Source organism: Phyllostomus discolor, chromosome 5, assembly GCF_004126475.2.
Source record: "Phyllostomus discolor isolate MPI-MPIP mPhyDis1 chromosome 5, mPhyDis1.pri.v3, whole genome shotgun sequence".
Taxonomy (NCBI): Eukaryota; Metazoa; Chordata; class Mammalia; order Chiroptera; family Phyllostomidae; genus Phyllostomus; species Phyllostomus discolor.
This window is the reverse complement of record NC_040907.2, coordinates 5,422,691-5,446,882: the sequence shown is the minus strand read 5'-3', so window position 1 is coordinate 5,446,882 and position 24,192 is coordinate 5,422,691. Positions and strand designations below refer to the sequence as shown.

Sequence of the window (24,192 nt, the reverse complement as noted above, 5' to 3'; positions counted from 1 at the left end):
TGCTGAGCCTTCTGTGACCTACAGGTACTGTGACTCCATTTTCTGGACTGACATTGTGCTGACAGCAAGCAAACCTGGGCCCCATGGAGAAAGGGACCTCATCTCTCTTCCTCTGGCTGAGGCCTCAGGGCAGGTTTTGGGGGGCAGGGCGCTGGCCCCTGTGTGGCACCCATATCCACAGTTTTGTTAGGCCTGTCCTGGCAGGTTAATCGATTCTGAGCTACTGAAGAGGCTTGGGGACTTGTTTTGGGCAGAACTTTTTGGTTTCCTGGCAACAGAAACCCAATTCCAACTGGCTTGTGTCATTGGGGAGGGTCTGAGGGTAGTTCATAAGATTAAGGCAATTGTGGCCAGGAACCAGGGCCTCAGGGACTGGAGCTGGAGCCTGGACACTTCTAGAACATTCTCTCCCTCTAGGTCCATCTCTGCCTGTTTCTGCTCAGCTTTGCCTTTTGGTCTCATCATCTCCCTTCGGACTAACCTCCTCTGCTGACAGCAGAACACAGCTCCTGGCAGCTTCAGTGGAAGAAAAAGTTCTTTCTCTCAGTGCTCCCAGGGCAGCCTCTGATTGGCTCTGCTTGGGTGAGGTACCACCTGTTGGGCCAATCACAGTGGCCAGGGATTCAGCCACATTTTCTTCCTGTGGCCAGGGAGGGGCAGGCTACTGCAAGTGGGATGGCCACCAGAGCCACGTACAGTGGCAGCAGCAGTGCCTAGAGTGTGATCAGGGACAAGCTGTCACCGTGAGGCTCTGATGCCGGCTGAACCCCAGAGCATGAGAACTCCCGGAGTCACACCAAACTGGGTGGTCAGCCAGCCCGGCATGGGGGAGGCGGAGAACAGGGCTAGGAAGGGAACCTGCTCATGAACATCCCAATTTTCCATCTTGCCCGAGGAGACCTGTGCCATCCTACAGGGGTGCTGGGGTGCCACGCAGCCCTGCCTGGACGGGTAGGTGTCCCTCAAAAGTAAACCAAGTCTGTAAAATGCTGCGTGTTGTGTGAGTTCTTCTAGAGCCACTGAGAAGTCTTGCAGTAAAGACATCGGTTTCATTTCGCTTTCCCCTCATCTGTTCCACCCCAGAACGCCTCCATTTTTTAAGGATTCTGGGGAACCTCCCGTGAGAACCCCTGCTGTGGAGAAGGAGCACGAGATACAGAATCAGAGCTCAAGTCTGAGCCCTCCTACTTATGTATGACTCCTCCAGGCCTCAGTTTCCCCCATCTGTGAAATGGGTGAGAACACCAGCCCCCAGAGGGCTGTTCTAAGTGTGGAATGACAACAGGTCTTTGACAAGTATCTTGTAAGGTGTACGGCACTGGGCAGATGCCTGGTCGTTTATAACTGGTGTAACCTGGAGAAAAACAGGTATGCCCTTTACCTTCTAAGGTAGAAGGCTCAGGGAAGACAAGGGGGAAGGACGTGGCGCACCCACGCCTGGCCGAGCCAGGGGACTGACTAGAGATGGGTGCAGGAGGGGGGGGACAGGAGGGACTCCAGCAGCAGTGCATTGGGGAAGAAAGGCCCCGGAGCCAGAAGCACAGAGGCAACACTGATGGGGAGCCTTGGGGGAGAGGTGCCTGGAGGGAGGGAGGGAGGAGCCGGCTGTTGCTGCTGATCCCTTCTAGAGACTTCTGAACAGACAGCAATGCTGGCGCCTCCTCTCTACACCCCTCCTTGTCCCACCCAAGGGACTCTGCCTGGGACACGGGTGGGTCTCTGAGTTTGCCTGGACCGCCTTCACAAAATAGCATCGGTGACTTAGACGTTAGGAATTTACTGCCTCACGGTTCTGGAGGCTGAACTCCAAAATCCAGGTGTGGGCCGGGCTGTTCCTTCTGAGGACTCGGCCCCAGGCCTCCCTCCTCAGCTGCACACGGCCACCTTCTCCCTCACCTGTGTGTGCCGTCTTCCTCCTGGGTGGCCACGTTTCCACTTTTTATAGGGACACTAGTGATCCCAGATCAGGGCTCACCCTAATGGCCTCATTTTTCCCCTTTATTTATTTTTAGAGAGAGGGGACGGAAGGGAGAGAAACATCGATCGGTTGCCTCTCGCACACACCCTGACCAGGGACCGAACCCGCAACCCAGGCGTGTGCCCAGACCGGAAATTGAACTGGCCCCGGCAACGGAGCCACAGCGCTTAGGGCCTTGTGAGCTCGTTTTCACTTGATCACCTCTGTGAAGACCCCATCTCCAAACAGGATCACACACTGAGGTGCTGGGGGTTAGGGCTTCAACACAACACTTCCGGGGAGACCCAGTCCACCTGGAACAGTGGGCACTCTCCCCAGGGGGCGCCTCCCTGGGTCTCGCCAGCCCACCCCCTTGGCCGAAGACATGTGGATTGTGTCCTGCAGGAAGACGGAGGGCCCGGAATTAAGTTAATTGCCACAGTACCAGATCTGCAATTAATATGCCACGGGAACAAAGAGCAAAGGCACTAATCGCACATAATTGGGCTTAAACTGCACCCTCGGCAGAGCTCTGCCACCGAGCCCCACTGTTTATGCTCCTTTTCAAATTAGCAAATTAACATCCGACTCCCCTTCCCCCCACCCAGAGCAGAGCTGTGGAGGAGCCCCCGGAGGGGGAGGCCTGGCGGGCAGGCGGACTGCATGCTGTCCAGAGCCAGGCGCCTGGGCCCGGCCTTTGGAGCAAGGGTGTCTACCTGGGGCCCTGGGGCGGGGCGGGAGACTGAGGCTCAGTGGTGCAACCGTCTCCCTCCATTCCTGGGGTGGCAGTCATGTCCGGGGACAGGCGGCAGGCACCCCTCAGAAGGGCGGAGAACGAATGTTCTTGTCTTCTCTTCCTCCCACTCTCTCGGCACACAGGCCTGATGGCTCTGTGCCCCTGTGGCCCTGGGGACAGACTGTCTGGAGTCCGTCCTGCCCGTGCGTGCCTCCTGCAGCTGGAAGGCACTGCCCAGGCCTGGGGGTGGACGGCACGAGCTTCAGTCCTAACAGGCAGCCTGGCAAGTGCCAGGCAGGGCCTCCCCTGACCCTGGCACACTGCGTCTGGGGCTCCCCACCCTGAGCAGCTTCCTCCAGCCCCCTGGCCGTGCTGTGTAGGTGGGCTTCCCTTGCCATCTCCCCACCGACTCCTAGCTGGGCCTGTGTAGTGGGGGCTCAGCGCGGGGGCGCGGATTCAGACTCCTCGACTGGGCCCTCCTCTCCCCCCAAAGGCCACCAGATCGCCTGCCCCTGCTTCCCAGGGCTCAGGGGAGGGCAGGAGGGGCCCTTCTTGCACCAGCACTTCCCAGCGCTTTGCCTGGCTGCCTTTCCCAGGCGGCTGGGCCTCCTGCCCGGATCCCGCTGAGCCAGCCACAGGAAGCTGGTGCAGATTCGGATTCGCAGGGCCCTCTGTGAGGCTGCTTGGAGGAGAAGATTGCCTTCCTTCGACAGACAACCCCCTCCTTCAAACTCCCTAACTCAGTGCCCTGGGATGATGCAGGGCGAGTGAGGGGAGGGGAAGCAGGAGCCACCCCCACTTCCCGCCGCCCCCTAGGAGCGCACAAAAGGCAGGGTCAGAAGTGTCCCCCTAGGTAAGCATCCCCTTCTCCCGGCCCTTCCTCCAGGCTGGACAGAGAGGAGGGCAGCGCCAGGCCTGAGGTGGCCGGGTTGCTGGGACGTGCCAGCCTGGAAGGTGGCACCTGACTGGGCCCAGGGGCACCTGACTCCGCCTCCCCAGTCAGTGCAGTCAGACAGGCGGGCACTTGAGCCTAGGGCCTCGGAAGGGACCAGCGGGATTTGAACAGGCAGAGAGAAGAGCGTTAGTCCCTCCTGCCTGCCTGTCCCCACCAGGGGTGGGGGCTGACCAAGAAGGGACCTAGCTGGAAGGACAGCCACCGTGCACTGAGCACCGACAACGCGCCAGGAACAGTGCTGCGTGCTGTCTGCCTGGTATCACGTTTAAGTTCAATCCACATGACCTCCTTGGGAGGCACGGGCCACTGCAATCCCGTCTTACAGATGACAAAACGGAGAGGAGAGGCCACCGAGCCGGGAAGTGGCAGACTTGGGTTAAAAGCGAGAAAGCTAGCCCTGGTTGGCATAGCTCAGTGGATTGAGCTCGGGCTGTGAAGCAAAGTGTCGCAGGTTCGATTCCCAGTCAGGGCACATGCCTGGGTTGCAGGCCATGACCCCCAGCAACCGCACATTGATGTTTCTCTCTCTCTCTCTCTCTCTCCCTCCCTTCCCTCTCTAAAAAAATAAATAAATAAAATCTTAAAAAAAAAAGCGAGAAAGCTCCAGAAGGACAGGTGAGAAGGTCATGTCTGCAGTGTGTGAGGGCGGGCGCTGGCCTGGGATGACCAATCAGGACAGACCTGTCCTTTGACAGAGGGGACTGTCCTTTGGGATGGGATGAGGACAGGTTCCTGGTCAGGACACTCCCTTCCCCTTACTGCTCCACCCCTGCGTCTTCGCTCCCCCGCCCGACTGCCCGCCCTCTGCACCATGAGCTAGAGGAGGCATCAGTCCGGGCAGGGGGTCAGCCAAGCGCTTCTCCCACCTCGGGGCCCCCTGACTTCTTGTGACTCTGCAGACACCGTCCCCATCAGAGTGGTTTCTGGGAGACAGGAAGGTCCTGGGGAGGAGCTTTGGCCTCGAGGTCCCGTGGGTGGGGGTTTGAACCCTGGCTCTCCCACTTTGCTGAGCGCCCCGACCTCTCTCAGCCCCAGCGCCCTCCTCTGTAAAAGCGAGACGTCACTTGCATGCGACCCCTGAGCCTGAAACCAGAGACTGCACAGGAGAGAGAAGGCTCCCCCGCAGGCCAGCCCACAGCCGACACTTGCTCAGATGAGGAATGAGCAGAAAAAAGCGGCTCAATGAGCTGGAGACTTTAAGGGGCCAGAAATTCTGGAATCTGGCTCTTGACTCGTTGGGGTTTGCTGGCCCGGGGAGATTCGGGACTGGGGGGAAGTACAACAAGGCTAGAGGGGCCTCATCGGAGGGCCGGAGGGTCTAGGCAGGTCCCTCCAGGCCTCTGATCCCCTGCTCCCCCTCAGTTAAGCAGAGATGGGCAGCTGCCCACCAGGGAGGTTGTGGTGCGTCCTGAGTGCGTCCGGTGCCCTTGAGAAAGGGCATGTGCCCGGCAAGCGCAAACCGGAAAGTACTTCCCACCGCCAGCGTCTCCCTCGACTTCCCAGGACACGTTCACGCCTGTCACCAGCGTCATCGCTGTCATCGCGAGAGCAGCCACCACTGCCTGAGTATCGTCTAAGTGTCCCGTACTGAACAAAACCCCTATAGGCGTCCTCTCCCGTAATCCTCTCAGCAGCCTAAAGGAGGGGTGGTGATGGTGATGGTGATGATGATTGTGTCCATGTTCCAGATGAGGAAACCGAAGCTCAGACTAATTAGGCTGTCTGGTCTTTCCTGCTGATAACGAACCCGGGTCTGTCTGAGGCAAGACCATGTGAGTGAAACGTTCCCCGTTTTTTCAAACACTTTATCCTACAAGCTCCTCTCAGTTCTGGTTCCGAGGAAATGGGGCGGAGCCGTGGAGAGAACCCAAGCTGCTGCCGTCCTCACTGTGGGGGACTGGTGACCGGGTTTCCTCCGCACCGCTGTGAGGCTGGGCCCTTTCTGCCCTCCCCTCCCCTCCCCTCCCCTCCCCTCCCCTTCCCTCCCAAACCCAGGCCAGTCCTTTCCACCAGGGCGTCGCGGCAGACAGGCCGCATCGAGTTTAGCTTGTCTGCCCCCAGAGGGACCTCGTCTGCCCACCTTGGTGCCCCTCATCTGACACATGTCTCTGTGTGTGTGTGTGTGTGTGTGTGTGTTGCACAGGTGTGTGATTGGTGCTGCAGAATTACCTTATTTGGCTGCATATAATGCACACCCACGTTTTGGGCCCAAACTTTCAGGGGGGAAAAAAATCTTGTGTTTCAATGTTTAATTCCATTTTTAATTTATTTATATTTAGAAACAAAGCCGATGATCATATTCCAGGGTATTGTTTTGCATATGGAATTGTTATTGCTTTCTAGAGTTACACTTCTAACGCATACCGCGCAAATAAAAGAATTAAGAACATTTGAATAGATACGGAATCGGTACTACCTATATATATAGTGTCCATGGTTATTTTTCCCTCGGAAATTGGGGCAAAACGGTGTGCATTATACACAGCCAAAGACAGCGAGTAGCTGTCCCGTCCTCCCCCACCGCATGCAGAGCGGAGGGACGGCAGGGGAACACGCCGTGTGTGACCCTGGCGAGGGAGTACAGCAGGAGACCCCAAGCTCTACCCCACCTTGGGGGCGGGGGGCGGGGGGACAAGAGCACGAGTTGCCTGGCTTCCGTGGGAAGGCGACGTTTCCCTTCCCTGGAAATCTCCACCAGCTAGCGATGGCCGGCCCTTCCTGGGCGGGAATTCTTGGTTCCTTTGCAGGCCGAGAGCCCTAGAAAGCGGTAGGGAGTCTGAGCCCGAGTCCCCGGAGACCAGAGCAGCGCCGCCGCCGGCGGAGCTCGGAGCCCTGGACGACAGAGAATGCGAATCATAACAGCTACTGTTTAACGTTGTGCAGGGGCTCCGGTTCCCGGAGAGCACGGCAGCGGGCACGGACCCACCTCCGCTTTACGCACGGAGACCCCCCTGAGACGGGAGGCGCAGGGCTTGACGCGAGGCCACAGAGCGAGCGAGAAAGGGCGCAACAGCCAAAAAAATATGGAGAAGCCGGCCGCCAGGCGCTGTAAAAGGGAAGACTGGAGGCTGCCCTCAGTCCGTAGGGGACTGAGGGAGTCAACCCCAGTGGGTCCGCACGAGGAAAAACTGTTTCTCTACTCTCGACGCCGCAAGGGTGGGGCTGCCACGCCAAGCGAGTCTCTGACTCCCTGCGCGCGCCAAAGGAGTGTCCGGCTGCTGCTTTTCGTTTCGACACTTCGAATAGCGACCTCAAGGGGTGGGTCCCCAGGTTACCCGCCCTTCTGTCCCGGCTGGCTGCAATTCCGAGGGTTCCCACGACCCCTGTCTCAACTTCGTTCATTTGTTGAAATGTGATCATTGACGTATCTCTCCTGGTTTATTAGAAAGGATACACATGAAGAGCCAGAGGAAGAGGCACGCGAGTTGGGGTCGTGGGAAGGGTCCCAGGCAGCTGGGCCGCGTCACCCTCCCCGCACGCGGCTGTGTTCACTGACCCAGAAGCTCCCCGAATCCTGCAGGTCTCAGGTTTTTGTGGAAGATTCATCCCGTAGGTGTGATGGATTATTGACCCAACCTCCAGCCCCCCTCGTCTTACTGAGTCCGGGGGTGGAGTGGGGCAGACTTTCCAAACTTCTAACCGTGGCTACGTCTGGCCCCCATCCTAAAACTCACCCAGGAAATCCCAAGGGACTTGGGAGCTCTGTGTTGGAACCAAGGAGGATATATATCTGGTTCTTACTATCCCATGATATCAGATCAGCAAAGGGAATACTATGCAGCTGTGAAAAGGAGTGGAGCCTGTTTGTGTACTGAGATGGTGCTATCTCCAAGAAAATTTATTAAGTGAAAAAAAGCAAGATGCAGCCCTGGCTGGCGTAGCTCAGTGGATTGAGCACGGGCTGCGAACCAAAGTGTCGCAGGTTCGATTCCCAGTCAGGGCACATGCCTGGGTTGCAGGCCATGGCCCCCAGCAACCACACATTGATGTTTCTCTCTCTCTCTCTTTCTCCCTCCCTTCCCTCTCTAAAAAATAAATAAATAAAATCTTTAAAATAAAGTGCTTAAATAAAAAAGCAAGATGCAGAACAGTAGGTGTGATATGCTGCTTTTCATTTAAGAAAGGGGAGGGGGATGTATTCAAATAGTTGTGTTAAAACAAAAACAAAAAACCCGCCATGGAAGGATAAGCCCCCAACAGACAACACCGTCATCTCTAAGGGGAAGAGGGGTCAGGGAGGAGGAGACAGGGATGGAACTAAACTTCCCTGAGCACCTTGCTTTCTAGATTTGACTGTGGAACTATTTAACTATTTAATATACCAGAAAACAAAATTAAATAGCCCTGGCTGGTGTGGCTCAGTGGATTGGGTGCCAGCCCGCGAACCAAAGGGTCACAGGTCCGATCCCCAGTCAGGCACATGCCTGGGTTACGGGCCAGGCCCCAGTTGGGGGTGTGCGGGAGGCAGCTGATTGATGTATCTCTCTCACACATCAATGTTTCTCTCCCTCCCTTCCCCTTTCTCTAAAAATAAAATGAATAAAATCTTTTAAAAAAACCAAAATTGTACAAAAGGGAAGGAAGTGGGTAAATATGCATTTGAACGCAGGTCTGTCCAACCACTCTTGCCCTAAACCACATCCTTTATTACCCCTTTCTCACAGCAATGGAGTGACCTGGCCAGGCCTCTGGAAGGCAGAGGTGGGGCCAGACCCAGCGCCACGAGGGGCTCCCGGTACATCCTGGTGGTGCTGCCGGGGGCTGCGGTTCCAGTACCTCTGGGAGGCTGTCATCAGCGGCTCTGATCGGATTTCTCACAGCCTCTCCTCAGCATCCCCGAAGTGGGTTTGCTCCCAGGCACACTGTTGGGCCAGCAGGGGTGTTAGCTGCCTTGCCAGCCTGCAGCTGGGTTCTGCAAGCACTCGCCCCAAGCGCTGCCTGGAACAACACGCCCGCCTCCCGCCGACCGGGGAGTGGTCCAGATTCCCCGCACAGAGCTTTCCTGTGCTTGATTTCACTTCATCCTCGCGGCGACCAGGAATGGTCTTCCCAGTGAGGTGAGGAAGTTTAGTTCGGACGAAGACCACCACCCGCAGGCTGGCACAGCTGGAGGGTGGCAAAGCCCCCTTCCAACAGTGCTGGCTCCCGGCCGGGGGTCCTGTGCCAGGCGTTTATCCGCATCTGGGGCGTAATTTCACGTAGGGCGCTGTTTGGGGGCTCAGACAGACGTGACACTGAACCCCAGGGCTCCTTCCGAGCCATGAGCTCTCGTGCAAAAGCTACATTTTTCTAATCTGGAACAACCAAAGTCCCTTCTGGAGAGTGTTGCTGCAGACATAAATGATACGAGTTTAGCACAGAGGCTGTTGATGTCGGCAAGGCTCATTTCAAAAGAGGCGGCACCCTGGACCCTCTGTGTCCTCTCTACCTGCTGCTTGTTCAAGAGTTCGAAAGCTCACCCCTTCCTTGCCCGGCGGACAAAGCCACCGCCTTCTCCTCCCGTGTAAATACCCCTTAAGGACAGGCCTGGGTGGAGCCTCACTCCTGGCCGCGCCAGGGCCCCTGGCAGGGCGGACTCAGCTCAGGCGAGGCCCCTGCCTGCTAACCAGAGCACGAGTCTGCACCGACCCCCATCGCAGGGCCATTCTGAGAATTAGCTAATCCATCACGTGGAGACCTTTGAAGAGTGCCAACATGGCCGATGCTATTGTCGGGCCGGCCGGAAACAGAGCTCACCGGTTCCCTGGCTTCGGAGACATTCATGCGGAGCCGTGCAGCTGGACGGCCTCTGCTATGGGCAGATCTCGGTGTGCACAGGTTGCCCTGGCCTCACCGGTTGCCCACCCGCCTGCCCGCCTGCTGCTGGGCCTTTTTGATCTGTCTCTTTGTTTCTCGGAGGGACTGTGAGCGTGAGAAGATAAAGGGATCAGGATTCCAGGCACCAGAGCGCTTTTGTTTGTGTTTCTAATAGAATGGAATACATTACACTGTCCCTCTTGGCTTCAGCCTGGAGGCTCAAAACGCAGTTCTGAGACTATACCTTTTGGGTTTTGTTTTGTAAGTCTCGAAGGTCCCTGGGGACCTTCGGGGCAGTCTGTTACTCCCCCACGTGTGATCCCCCCATAAAAACAAAGCAAAACACAGAAATCCACTTAGTTCCTCATTGGATTTTTTATTGAGTTCCTACTGTGTATGCATCATTTCATTTAATTCTCACGATTAGGAACTAGGTTCTGTTATCCCATTTCAGAGGTGAGGAAAGAGACACAGACAGTTCCTATGTTGTCCAAGGTCATCTGCAGGAGCAGGAGCCAGAATTCCCATCCCGGGCAGTCTGACTGCACCATCTGGGGCCTTCCCACCATAACAGTGGGGAAGAGAAAAGGACACCAAGTAGCAGATCATTAAGTCTCTGGCTAGTTAAGAGAAGGTGGGGTTTGGGGAGGGAGGGCCTGATAGTCAGGAGGACTTCCTGGAGGAGGCAGCCAGAGGTGCATTGTAAGGACCCGTGGCTCAGGGCAGAAGCGGAGGAGGGTGTACCATGCCATGCCGTTCCTGGGGAAGAATGAACGGAAGGCAGATAGCGGACAGCAGGCCCTGAGGTCAGCTGGGTGGGGCCTGGGGCTGAGCGGCGGGAAGCCTGCCAGAGCTGCCTGGACCTGATGAGGTGGCCAGCCTCTGGGAGCCAGGGAGGGATGGAAGGAACAGCCATGCCTGGAGAGGATGACTCTGCAGTGCTGGCTGGAAGGAGTGGAGAGGTGGCCTGGAGACGGTGGGGGCCAAGCAGGCGCCTTGGTAGGGGTCCACCCAAGGGGAGTCTGGTCCTCCTGGACAAGGAGGGGGTGGCGGGGGGAAGCAGAGATGGAACCTTCAGGCTTTGGTGGAGGATGCCTTTGAGGGACAAAGGACAAGGAGGAGCACATTCATTACAGATGGCTTTGAAACCCTCAAGTCACATCGCGCCTCTGTTCACTGCTGTTCAAGGTCGTCTGTGTAAGATTAAGTCCAAATCCCTCGGGCTGTCGCTTAAGGCACCTCACAATCTGGCCTTGGGCTGCCTTTTTGGGCTCCTCGCCCACACTCTCCTAAATCAGTGTTCCACTCTCCACCACCGGGGTGACTCCCTCCCAGCCTGCACAGCTGCCCACCCGACCCCACCCCACCCCACCCTGGTCGCCACAAGCCCACCTGCCAGCCAGCCCCTCCCGGGTGTGACAAACCGGGCTGTGATGGTCCTTGTGCAGTGAACTGGCTTTGACAGCGCTTCCGGCACAGCCCAGAATGATTAGCATTTTATTGTCATTTAACTTTTGTGGTTGGTGTCTCCCCAATGCTGCCATCCTGTCGGGCCAATTTTCCTTTTCACAGTAGTTGTCTCAGCTGGGGACGTCATCACCTGTCTTAGTTTCCTCATCGGCAAAACGGAGCCAACAATGTCGTCTCCCAGGGCCTGGCCCACAGGAGCCTTCCATGACTGTTCCAGTTCTTCTCTCCAGGAAGGGGGGGGGGGGGGCGTCCCAGGGATGGAAGGAAGGTGGGGGGCCCAGGGCAGGAAAAGGGAGGACTGGAGACCCTTCAACGGAGCTACCAGAACGTCTCTTTTACCTATTTGGGTCTCTGCATTTCTAAGGGGGACAGCTGGCATCACACTAAGATCTCCTAGAAGGGGTGAGCACAGAAGCCACTTTTAAAAAGCCACACACGGATTTCTTCAGCAAATGGAGAAATGTTGCGTTACAAATTCAGGACGGCCTCCCTGGGACCTGCAGTACCCCGCGTCCCATGCCCGTAGGGCCGGAACCCCTGCGGCACGTGCAGCGCAGCTCCCGACTGTTTACAAAGCGTGGTTCGCTGACCTCCTCTCCTTGAACACCTATTGTGACTCCGCGAGCTCCCTTCTGGTCCCCTCTCCACTTGGCAGAAGACACCTAGGTCCTGGGGGGACCTGACGTGCCGGCAGGGGTCGGGGTGTTGGTGCTCAGGGGGGACGGACGGGCTGCATGCTGCAGCCGGGTCTGCACTCCTTGAGGGCGCGGGCGGGACAGGCAGAAGGGGAGGCCCGGGCCGCGGGCTGCTCCTGGATCGGCTCTGGAGCCTGGGAGCGCGCGTGGGGAGTGAAGAGCTGATGCTCTCGGCTGCGGCCGGGGCGGAGGAGCAGTCCTCCCCCGGGCCCTCCCCGCCGTTCCGGAGCCACCCCGGGCGCGCCCCCGCGGGGCGCGCGCCCGAACCCCGCCCGCGACTTCGGAGGCGCGCGCGCGCCAGTCCCCGCCTCCCGCCCGCGTCCCGCGCGCTCCCCCGGCCTGCCGCGCGCGCCTGGCCCGCGCTCGCCCCGCCCCGCCCCGCCCCGCCCCCCGCCGCCCCGCCCCGAGCCGGGTACCGTCGCCGGACCCGAGAGAGAGCACGGGCGCCATCTTAGTTGCTGCCACTGCCTCCAGCGAAGCGCTTCCTCTGCGGACGGGAGGGCGCTCGCGGCCCGAGCGCGCGGCCCGGCGTCGCGGCGGCGGCTCCCCCGCGGACCCCGGTGCTCGCCGCGGTGCGAAGCAGCCGGCTCCGGGCCACCGGAGCCCCGCTCGGCGCCCCGCGCGCCTCCCTGCCGCTCCCGCCCCGGGCCGGCCGCGGCGCCGGGAGCCCGAGAGATGCTGCGCCGCCCCGCGCTCGCGCTAGCCCCGGCCGCCTGGCTGCTGCTGGCCGGGCTGCTGCGCGGCAACGAGGTCGGGGCCTCGCGAGGTAAGTGTCGGGGCCGGGTCGGGGCGCAAGGCCGAGTGCCAGGAGCCGGGTCGGGGCGCGGGGGTCGGGGCGCCGGAGGCCGGGGGCGCGCACTGCAGGCGCCCGGGGAAGCCGAACTCTATCCCGGGCGGGGCACCTGGGCCCTGGCCACCCCCATCGCAGCCCCGGGTGGTGGCGGCGCGGATTTGGAGGAGGTGCAGACGGGCCGAAGGGTCGATCCGTCTTCCGCGGCAGCGCCCGCAGGCTGGGGCCGCACCCCCAGGGGAGATGCTGTGTACGTGTGTATGTGCTCAGAATGTGCATCGGACGCGGGGTGCACGCACAGTTTTTGGTGTGTGCTTGCTTACATAAGAGCCCACTCCTCCGCATCCCTTTCCAAGATCCCGAGTCTGCACCGCGGACACCGCATCTTCGCCGCTTTCCTCCTCCTCCTCCTCCTCCCGGGGTCCTTTCAAGCAAACAAGCAGAAGCTGGAACTTCTTGCTCCCCTCCCACCTTTTCACCCAAAGGGGAGATTGGGATGAGGTTTACGACTGCGGTTAGAAATCTTCGTCCCCTGCGCCCCCGACGCCCTGGTGCACCTTTCCCTGACGGTACTTTAGACCGTGCAAGGGCCCCGATGGTCGCAACGGAAACAAGAGAGCCCTCTTTGATTCCTTGGGGCTGAAATTATTTTATGGTTACCTGCCAAAAATATTTCTTAGTGAATTGATTATTTTGTTGTTTTAACCTTCATCCACTTTTAAACGTTACCCGATTTCTGATACTGACTGATCTTGCCAACGAAACGCTTACGCATTGCAGATACGCGCTTCCGAATGGGTCTTGGAATCGCCACCACTTTCCTTGGCCTTGGAGCAAAGTAATCCAGCCGTCGTCTACAGAATACTTGACTCTATTCTTCTGGTGTTTTTTAATACATTTATTTTTTTCCGGGGAGGAGTAGTGATGCGAGTCCAGATTAAATGGTCATATTTCACTTTAGCAAGCTTTTAAAAAATTCTTATTTTCTCTTCCTCGGCATGACATACGGGGAGAATTACGGTGCGAGCAGATTAAGGGGGAGAAGAGGCAAATGCTTTTTTCGTGCCGTGTTTCACGGGGAGGATGAGAAGCTTCAGATACTTCTTTCATGTCATTGCTGACGTTCTGTTGACTCTCTCACGTTCAGATCTTAGTTACTAAGTGTCCGATTGCTGGCGATTTGGTTTTTAAAAGTTACATGAAGCCAAGTTTCAAATGTTATTTTTCATATGTGAAATGGAGGTCTGAAAGGCTAATACTAATACATCCTAGCAAAAACATCCAAGTTTTGCTTCTCTTGGGAAGAACACGTTTTTAAAATATGTGCTTGGATTGGTTACTGTGGTTATAGTTCAAGTGTATTCAGTTTAGTCCGTGATAACTTTTCCTGTTAAAATCCATATTTTCCCTTTTTTTGTTCATTCACCTACATTTGCTGTTCATTATTGAATTAGCAAATGGGCTAACTATCTGAAGATATCCGATATCTTCATTGTGATGTACTAACAGAAATCTTAGGTGAAAGACGGCTTGAGTCCTTTGTAATTTGCTGACTTTCTCTAAGCTTTTCTTGGTGCACCCATAGTGCTTGAGAATTCTTAGTCTTCAAAATAAAAACACGTTTTTTCAACACCAGTTTTTCTGTTGCATTTGTTAATTTTTTTTTCAGCTTGCAAATTAGAAATGATGATAAAACAATTTCATTTTGAAATGTGACAAGAGTGAGTTTTCTGTGTAAATAAATACACAACTTGTGGAGATGCACTCTGTGGGTTTATTTTAAAAGATGATCACTTCAGATAATTCCTTCCACCACTGCAAGACCGCATGACGCTAGGAACCTGCCCTCGGTGCCCTGGCTGCCTCCAGTAAACATGAGTAGGGTACAGATCACATGGAAGTCGCTACCGAGAATGTTAGGCTTTGCCATCTAACTTGCATTTTGACTGTTAATTAGTTGTTTTATGGGAGAACCCTATATTTTCACTTGAATTGTAGCTGTAGTTCTAAAAAAAAACCATAAAGTCAACCAAAGTATTAGGAGAAATGTCTTTGGTGTATTTGAGGCTGCCTTCCCTCTCCCCAGTCCATCAATTAAGCAGAAATGGAAAATCAAAATAGAGAAAATAGAACGCTTCCATGAATATTAAAAAACCCAAGTGCCATCGTGGAACTCGTTGCAAAGCCGGATAAACAACACTGACCTTTGTGCAGGGACTGCTCAGCGAGGCCTCGTCTCCCATCCTGACGTGTGGTCCTCCGTCCCCGCCACCCCCTGCACCCAAGTCCTCCTTCCCGCCCCACTGTTCCTCTTGGCCACAGCACTTACTGTGACCCCCTTCCTCGTTACCTCGTGCATTCTCCTTCTCCCCCAAACGCAGGCCCCAGGGTGGGTGGGCGCCTTTTGGTTGGTTTTGTGGGCGGGCGTACCCTGGTTTCACCTGACGGGCAAGTACCATATACTGAATAAAGCATCACAGACCACAAACAACCTAGATTTTGCAACGTGGGTATCAGCATTCATTAGTAGATGATTTTTCAAGGACCCTTCTGTCTATTGCAGTGTTGGGGGTATTAGGTTGTAAAAATCTGCAGCAGCTTTTGAAGGCTGTAGCTTTGTGGCTGCCACTTGTAGTCCATTCGAAACAACACTGTCAGTCTCAGCCTTCTTAGAAAATGGTTTCTTTCCTTGTTCTTCAGAAGCAACTTGGAGGAAAAAAGCCCCTTGAATATAGACTTCAATATTATGCTTAATCTAACATTTTTATTGTTAGAGTAAATGTCATTTATTTCACACAGGAGGCCTATAACTACTGAAGAAATAATAAAATATTAATAGTTCTGAGTGTATTCTGATTTACGAGCTGTGGCTGATGAATTGGAATCTTCAGTTAAACAGTCTTCTGTGTAGATACTACTTTTAGGAGGAAAAACACAAAACCAAGCAGTTTCATAGGAGTTCATTTTCAAAAGGGAGTTTTAGGAGTGTGTCAATACTGTTTATTTTTGAGCAAAAACAAATTTCAGTTTTAGATATGACGAATATGGCCAAAAAGGGAAATTGTAATGACATGTGATCATATTATTTTTGCATTGAAATGAGAAAATCCTGTAATTCCATGAACTACTTTTGGGACTTGATTAGGTTTATTAAACCCACTTTTAATGTTTAAAATGAAGAACCTGAGGGAAGTGAAAATTTCAAGAAGCAAAACAGGATTGAAATATTTTTATTATTGCTTTCTAAGATAGGAAAATGTAGTTTTTTGGAAAAGGTCTTCATTGATTTAAAAAAATTAGGTTATATTTATTCACTTTTAGAGAGAGTGGAACGGAGGGAGAATAAGAGCGAGGAAAACATCTATCGGTTGCCCCTTGCTCTCCCCCAGCCGGAGACCTGGCCCGCAGTGCAGGCATGTGCCCCGACTGGGAATTGAACCGGCGACCTTTTGGTCTGCAGGCTGGTGCTCAGCCAGGGCACCGGTGTCATCGTATTCGGAGGTGGGGCTTTGAGGAAGGGGTCAGGTCACGAGGGCAGAGCCTGCGTGGATTGGAGCAGTGTGCCGCTTACAAAGGAGCCCTCGGTGACCTCCCTCTCCACTTCGCCCGGTGAGGCAGGTGGCTCCCTGAGAACCAACACGTGGGCCCTCTCCAGACGCCACGTTGGCTGGCTGGCACCTTGATCTTGGGTCCAGCTTCCAGAACGTGAGAAGTAAATTCCTGTCATCTGTAAGCCGGTCAGCGTGTGCTGGTTTGTTACAGCAGCCGGACAGACCCAGGCAGGGAGCGCTCTGTCGGGTGGGCACCCTGCGCGGTCCCCCTGTGTGCTCACCACTGTGCCGTGAGCTCGCACGCACGGGTTCCAGGTTCCGGTGTGGACTTCTCTCGGGTGGGCGCCTAGGAGGGTGTCGTTGGGTCTTGTGGCAGCCCCGTGTCCAGCGTTTGAGGAGCTGCCAGGCTGCTTTCCGGAGTGGCTGCTCCACCGTATTCATGCTTGCCCCCCACGGTTAATGACTCCAGGAGCCTCTTTCTAATCAGATACATCCTTCACGGTCGTCCTAGAGTTTTCTCACTAGAGTGTTACGTCACTGATGTCTTTCCTGCTCTGGGGACAAGCTGGCATCTCCTCCAGCCAGCTTCTCCCTCGGCCGTCACCTCCCCTACCGTGCCTCCCCGGGACCTGAGACCTGGGGTCGAAAGGAGGAGCCTTGAGAGGACTTCCTGCCGCCCGTGTGCAGCCTTCCCCGTCGGACGGGCCTGTCCTTGACTGCCCATGACTGCTGGTCTTGCAGGCCCGGCCCTTGCCAGCACACGAATCAGCGCCTTTCTCCAGAACGCCGAACCTGCGGTCTGCTGTCTTTGGGACGGAATCTTATCAACCCTTCGGATCTCTGGTGGCATCCATCCCTGCAGCCTTTGTCGTCACCACCCGTCACTTTAAGGAAGGCAGCAGTGTCTGTCCCCCCTTCCCAAACTTCGGGCTCAGGTCTGCCGAGTGCCACTGGCTGAGTGGGGGCGAGCCCAGTCACACACACACAGCAACTGTCTGGTTCTGCTTCAGGGTTTAACTTTATGGAAGGGACTGGAAGAATGACTAGGATTCTGAAACTACAGCTGGTCTAGAAAATGACATGTCTCTCTTTTTAAAATATTTATTTATTTATAGAGAGAGGGGAGAGAAGTGGAAGGAGAGAAACGTGATATGTGAGAGATACATCAATCTGTTTCCTCTTGCAGGCTCCCACCTGGGGACCTGGCCCCAAATCCAGGCATGTGCCCGGAGTGGGAATCGAACCAGTGATCCTTCGGTGCTCAATCCACTGAGCCCCGCCAGCCAGGGCTGACATTTCTTTGTTAAATTATTGTTCTGGCCCTGGCTGGCGGGGCTCAGTGGATTGAGCATGGGCTGCGAGCCAAAGCATCGCAGGTTCAATTCCCAGTCAGGGCACATGCCTGGGTTGCAGGCCATGGCCCCCAGCAACCGCACATTGATGTTTCTCTCTCTCTCTCTCTCTCCCTCCCTCCCTTCCCTCTCTAAAAATAAATTTAAAAAAATTAAAAAAAATTCTTGTTCTGCTGATTGGCTAAAACGTGTACTTCGTTAAAGTATGTTATTTGTCTGGTTCTTTGATTTTTATTCTATAATTTACTCTTTGTTACTTGCCCAATCTTCAGTCATAGTATAAAACACTTAGAAATGTGTCTTTAGCCTTGGCTGGTGTGGCTCAGTGAACTGAGCGCCGGCCTGTAAACCAAAGGGTCGCCAGTTCGATTCCCACTCAGGGTACATGCCTGGGTTGCAGGCCAGGTCCCCAGTGGGGGCACTAAAAAGGCAGCCACACGTTGATGTTTCTCTTCCCCTCTTTCTCCCCCCTCCGTCCCCTCTCTAAAAAATAAAATAAATAAAATCTTTAAAAAAGAAAGAAAGAAATATGTCTTTAGATTCAAAGTGAATTTTAAAACTCAGTAGAAATGAATGTCATCTTTGTTTAATACCTACTTAAAGTCTAACAAAGACATATTTATTCTGGGCTCTTCCTAAAACTGCAGAATTTTTTTCTTATGTAATATAGTACTTTCATTTTAAGGACCACCGAGGGAAAAAAATGGAATGTCATAAACTTAAATTGAAGTACGTAAAGCTTAAGAACGATTTGTATGAGCTTGCTTATCAAGTGGCCTTTTTAAAGAGCATAATTTATTTCACCTTAAATGCGGATCCAGCCACATTTAATTTGGCTTGTTTCCGATGTCGTTAATGATGAGTATTGATGGCACCGGCTGCACCGTACCTGGGGCCAAGGGCAGCATCAGAGCGCGGGGCCTCTTGGTTCAAACCCTGGGGGTGTCAGGAGGGCAGCGGCGTCATACCAAGCGTGGCCGTCACACCTGGGAAACCGGCCCTGGATACTGATGGACTTGATCCTGCAGGGCGTTTGCAGAGTACGGGCCTGGCCCTGGGGTTTCAGCCAGAGCCCTTGGTCGGAGGTGGGAGGCCCTTCCCTGTGAGCCAGCTGATGCACGGCCCCCTGGGGGACCTCCCCTCCCCTCGCTGGGAGACTTGTGTTCCCTGGTGGCCTCAGGATGGAGGCTGCATCCTCCTCCCTGTCCCCCAGCGGCTGACGAAGAGCAGGCTGCCTGGATTCACGGTAGACCTGTGAGCTGATCCCCGGGGAGGCGGAGCCTCGCTGCGGCACAGGCTCGCTTCTGATTGGATGATTGAAGCCTTGGCGGCTAGCAGGTTGTGCTCGCCTTTAAAATGCCCTGATTTGAGCCAGTTTCCCGTTGCTTGTGGAATTAGTAACAGGGATAACAGAACTACTTAGAGTTCTCCGATAATCCCCGATCTTTTTTGGGGGGTCATGCATTTGGTCACGCATTTCAAACGTTTATCGGAAGAGCTAGTGAGCAAAATGCACTGGCTTGACTGTCCTTTTCTCCCTGGTGTCCGGTCACTTGGGCCCCTGTTGTTGAGGGAAGGAGGGTACCGAAGGAACAGGGTGGGGCCGGACGGTGGGCAGCGGCCAGCCTCGGTATCCGAGTGCCGGTGGCCTGTGCCGTGTGGGTGGTGGGCCGCCACCCTGGCCCGCAGCCTGGGCTAGAAAGCCCTGCATCGGCTTTGTGGTTCTGATCTTGCTTCTGAGCCGTTTGCAACTATCCGTTCATATCTGCTGCCCGTGGTTCCTGAATAAAGCATTTTCATTTGGCAACAGTTTAAAAAGTCCATTCCTCAGCGTAGGAAGTCTTCTCTCCCTTAATTAAAAGAAGCAACTAATAAGCACCTTCTAAATATTCAAAGCCTAGGATAGAAAATTACCTAAGTGCCTCTTTATATGAGATCGGACACTTTTAAACCTTTTAATGACGGGAAGAGCACATACCAGTGGGGTAATGACTTAACAGAGCTTTCTCCCTAATGATGACTGGTGTTAATAAGAACTAACGTTAGTATATTTGTTTGATGAAATGCCAGTGAGGAATGCATACTTGCTTTTTCAGTTGGTAAACTTTCTTAACCCCGCTTGTTTCTAGAATTATTATTTCTGAGTATTCTTGAAAGGTTCAAGTTTTTTTTTTTCCCACTACTTTGAAAAAGTAATGCATAAAGTACGCCTTCATGGAACGTTTTCCTTGGTAGGTGTCTACAGACATGGTTTCCGGTGCTGCTGGACAGAGCGAGGCTGGAGGGCAGGGGGCAGCAGACACAGGCCACGAGGGCAGGTGTCGGTTGGCTAGGCATGAGGGGGGAAATCGAAAAGGGTTTCCCGAAGTTTCTGTTTCGTCGCGCAGCTCAGCCACGTGGCACAGGGTAGCAGAAAGGGGTTGGGGGCCAAAGCCTTGTCTGGAAATCGAGCCGACTCGGTTGTGCCTGCTTATCTATCGGAGACCCTGGCACAGACGGACAGGTAAACCGAGGCAGGCTGGTGCAGCGGGCAGGGGCAGGACCCGGGCACCGGAGAAAACCCTCCACAGCGGCTAACTCGCGTTACCCCCGGTCTGGTTCCGGTCAGACCGAGGTCTGCTCTCCAGAACCGCTCAGGCACGGCTCAGTTCTCCGCCCTCAGGCTGCGTCGCCCGGGTAGAGCGGACTCACCCCTGGGTGAGCCTCCGTCACCGCCTCCGCTCGGCTGCCCGGACCCAGCTGTGTCGTGATGAACCGTTTCCTGGGACCCATTTCAGGACCCCAGGTGGCCTGGAAAAGCAAGTCATATCCATCTATGAAGAAGTCGACTTGGAACTCAAATCGTGTTTTCCCCGGAAACATTGTTATAAATTGTTTAGGCTCCAAAAGTGATTGTGGGAAACCTACTTAACCCTTTAGCAAGGGAAAAACCGGGCAAATTGGCAGTGAACCACAGCACACACCCCATCACCCTGTTAATGATTATGCACACCGACAGTGGAGTGCTCCGTGCAGTTTTGGGGTAAGTAGGCCTCGAAGTAGAAGAGTGGCTTTAGAAGATTTGGGGGCACCCGCCACGGTCAGGCACTCCTTGGCTGGCACCTGCAACAAAGATGCGTGGGGAGGGGGGAGGGAAAGGGGGAGGGAGGGGGGGGTTGGGAAGGAGGGAGGAGCCCGAGATCTGGCTTCCGGGTGACCCAGCCTGAGAGAGGAGGGGGCACGTGGCCTGTTTGTGGTGATCTTGACCAGGAAGGAAGCAGGAGAGGGCGACAGGGGCCAGGTGCCCGGGTGCTGGGAAGTGGGGGGCGGGAGGCTGTGCAGCCACCATGCAACTACCCGTCCGGACAGGACGCCCTCGTGCAGCACCACACTTCCTCGGGCGCCCGGTGTGCTTCGTGCTCTTCGTCAGAGGAACTCTCCCTGCGGAATTGCTGTTCAAAACTGTTCACTGAATGGTGGAGCTTCTGAGCCCGCAGCCGAGTTGCCCCTCCGCGTGGAGGCATTTTGCTAAGGCAGACGTCGGAAGTGTGTTCCGTGCCACCTCCGGGCGGCCTCCACTGGGTGGCCGGCGTGGCCCACTAGAGGTTGTCCCTGCTGCATGGTGGCGCCCGGTGACTTCGTACAGTCACGGCGAAGGGCCACCCGACCGCAGGCCTCCTCTCTGAATGGGTGCCGCACGGGGTGGTGGGTCGCTCCTGGAGACGGTGTTTCCCCACGCGTGGCACACAGACAGGTGTCGCTTGGCCAGAGGGGCCTCGCGGGCACCTGAGTCTGAGACATGTCGGAACAGGCTCCCTGAGGTGCGCTGACCTGCGAGCTAGAGGGTCGCCCGGTGCGGGGTGGCCAGCGTCTCCTGACTCACCCGGCCCTGGGCCCTTCCCGCATGTCTGGGGCACCCGTGTGCCAGGGAACACGGCCCGGGACGCGCCGCCCCCGCCTCCTCACCATAGAAACCGAAAGTACAACGTAGAGCGAAAATGAGGGCGCTGCGATGGCCTCAGGCACTGCCTCTCGGAGACCACCAGCCTCAACACGGTTGTGCGTCTCTGGGTGTTTCTCCCCAGGCAGATAAATGAAAATGTGTCTACACAGTCAAAGTCTTAAACAGAAAGAATTCCTTTTATACCGGGCGTCTATAGCATTCTCGATGTCATTCGTTAACCTTTTGTCCCGGGTGTGGGGGGTGTGATAGCCCACCAGAGGGATGTGGTGGGGGGTCCGGGACCCCCGTGCTGTCGGGAGTCCCTGAGGGCCTCAGAGAGCTGCGTCTGTGCGGGCTCAAGTAGAAATTAAACTGAGACCCTGTTAAACTAGTCATTAGCTTATTTAAAGTAGCAGCAATAAACCCATTTGGTGATAACAACGCACTTTAAGTGAAAAATAACTGCATTTTCGCAAAACAGCAGTGTAGTAAGAAGACTGGCATTGTCTTGCATCCCCACCAAGGTTTAGAAGAAGACAGCAGGGATCCTGTATTCAGCCTGTTGCTACACTTGATCTTAGCCAAAAGCCTGAGATGCGATCTGTTGTTTGGTTGGAGTAGGTGAAGAAAGTTTGGCCTCATACAGATACGTAGCGGGAAAAGGGAGGGCTCCGTGGACCCCTGATGGGGCCGTGGGGGGACCCCGAGCCCTCAGACCACGCTCTGGTAGCAGTTGCTGTTGGGCAGAGTCGGCCAGGGGCTGTGTCTCGAGTGATGGGCGTCTAGATGAGGAATGAAGCAGCAGAGGGAAGCCTGCAAGTGACTTACTGAAGAAGAAAGAGAACTCTGAGTTCACCGCACCTGTCCGGCCCCCAGTCTAGACCTGGGTCTGCCCCCACGTGCAGCGTGCCCCTGCTGCAGCCGGGGAGGGGCCCTCAGGAGAGGGGGGGTGGCAGTGTCCTCCCTGCGTGTCTGTGGGTTACCCCTTTTGGTTTTCCTTTTCATTTATTTTATTGAAGGGTGCATTCCTAATGGGGAGAAGGCAGGAGTGGATGAAAAAGCATAGCACACTAAAATCAGGTTTGTCCGAGTTTATTCTGTAGTAGTATTTTCTGTAGCATAAGATCTAGAAAAAAAATCAAGTCTTTCTTTTCTTTTTTTTTTTTTTAAGATTGCCATCTTTGCTTTTTTTCTCTCTCTTCATAAGATGGCCCTTGTGAGACCTTTATAATGGCCGGTTTCATTGTAAAGACACTTGGTAACTTCCACAATAAGAGGAGCCCCCACTGTTGTTCTCTTAGTCTTCCCAAGAGATCGCTGGGGGTTTTCTCAGAATCTGAGTTAAGTCATGCCTGGGCCGGCGCCTGTCCTGTCGCCTGCGTGGGGAATGCCCGTGTGCGTGTCCGTTTGCTCTGCAGAGGTTTGCCCCGGACCCAGCCCCTGGCTCACTGCGTCCCACAGCTCCAGTCTCCCCTGGGGAGGCCGCCTCGCTAGAACCCTTCTCCCCTTTCAGGGGGAGTCCTTCCTCTGCTTTTAGGGTCTGGCAGTTCGTCTTCCCCTTAAATACTCTCTGGTTACTGACATGTCATTGCATTAGAATGATGAGGACTTTCAAACCCCTAAACTTTAAAAATCTGCGAATCTCTCTTTAGAAGATCAGCTTCTGAATTACACGGCTAGAATTTTAGAAGTGGAAGGGGATTTCAGATACCATTTAGCTCCATAAGCCCATTTACGAGAGAGGAAAGGATTCAGTCGTTATTATCGTCAGTGTGGTGTTTTCGGAGCTCAGAGTGTGGAAAGCAGGAATACAGCCGAGAGCAGTGGGGAGTGTCTTTAACCCTGTGTCTTCCGTAGTAAATATTGTTCGGTTATCGGGTGTCTTGTTACAAACCTTTCATGCTCAGTTGAGTCAGGAAAGATGATGATCAGGGAGGCGGTTTAAAAGTTCTGAAAAAGGATACATTGTATCAACATACATGCTTCTTAATCTTGTAGCACTTTTCACGGGGCTGTCTCAGAAATTTGCACGCTGCTCATCACAGTTTTGGATCCCGCAAGAGCTTTAGAAAGAGCTAGTGCCGTGTCCGGGGTCCCCCCTGCAGCGAGCGCTGCACTCACCGAGCGCCTGCTGCCTGAGCGCATCTCATCCGGGACCCCCTTTTTCCCTTGCAGGGCAGCCTTCGGTGTCCCCAGACTGGAGGCTGGCACCGTGGGAGCCAGGTGGGGTGGTTAAGAACATGGACTCTGGAGCTGAGCCGGAGGGTTCAAATCCCAGCTCTGCCATTCACTTGCTGTGCGCTGTCGAACAGGCTTCTTAATCTGTGCCTCAGTTTCTCCATCTGCGAAAGGACAAGAGTAGCTATCTCGCAGGTTTGTCAGGAGGAGCAAACCGGTTTTGTAAGTGTCCAGAGCATTATGGTAAACATTATGTGTTTGCTGTTTTATGAACTCAATTCCACATAATTCCCCCCTTTTTAAAATTTTAGGGACAATTCACACTGCACAAAATGGACATGGCTTTTAAAAAATGTAATAAACTTTATTTTTTTAGAGTGGTTTTGGGGTCATAGTGGAATTGGATGGAAAGCACAGAGTTTCCATGCCCCCCGGCCCCCACCCAGGCACGGCCTCCCCCACTGGTGGCACCCGGCGGCACCGTAGTGGTGCACACTCATTATGGCTGAGGTCCGGCTGAGGCCCTGCCTGGTCGGCATCGTCCCCGTATCCCCCACCTCCCTCCGCGCTCACTCCTGGCATTGGCCACTCTCTGGGCTTGGACGGATGTGTGGCGTGCGCCACCGGTGGTCTCACACAGAGCACGCTGTCTGCCCTAGAACCCCTCTTGCTGCGTCTGCTCACCCCACCCTCCCCCTGACCCCTGGCGACCGCCGAGCCTCTTGCTGTCTCCATAGTTTCCCTGTTTCCAGAACGTCGTGTCGTCGTGGAATCACACAGCACGCAGCCG

At 54.9% G+C, this 24,192-nt stretch overlaps 1 protein-coding gene across 5 annotated transcripts in view; it reads left to right on the top strand.

The window, feature by feature from the left end:
• Positions 1 to 12,053: 12,053 nt before the first annotated feature.
• The window catches only part of CLSTN1 (calsyntenin 1), a 56,720-nt gene continuing 44,581 nt past the window's right edge, over positions 12,054 to 24,192 (top strand). For 2 of the 5 annotated variants that reach the window (XM_036025275.1, XM_036025276.1), the window contains exon 1: positions 12,055 to 12,375. In XM_036025275.1, coding sequence (XP_035881168.1) covers positions 12,285 to 12,375 — 91 coding nt within the window. In that variant the 5' untranslated portion in view covers positions 12,055 to 12,284. Of the gene's footprint in view, positions 12,380 to 24,192 lie in introns of all 5 variants that reach the window. The other 3 variants (XM_028512584.2, XM_036025277.1, XM_036025278.1) reach the window with 3 other exon arrangements.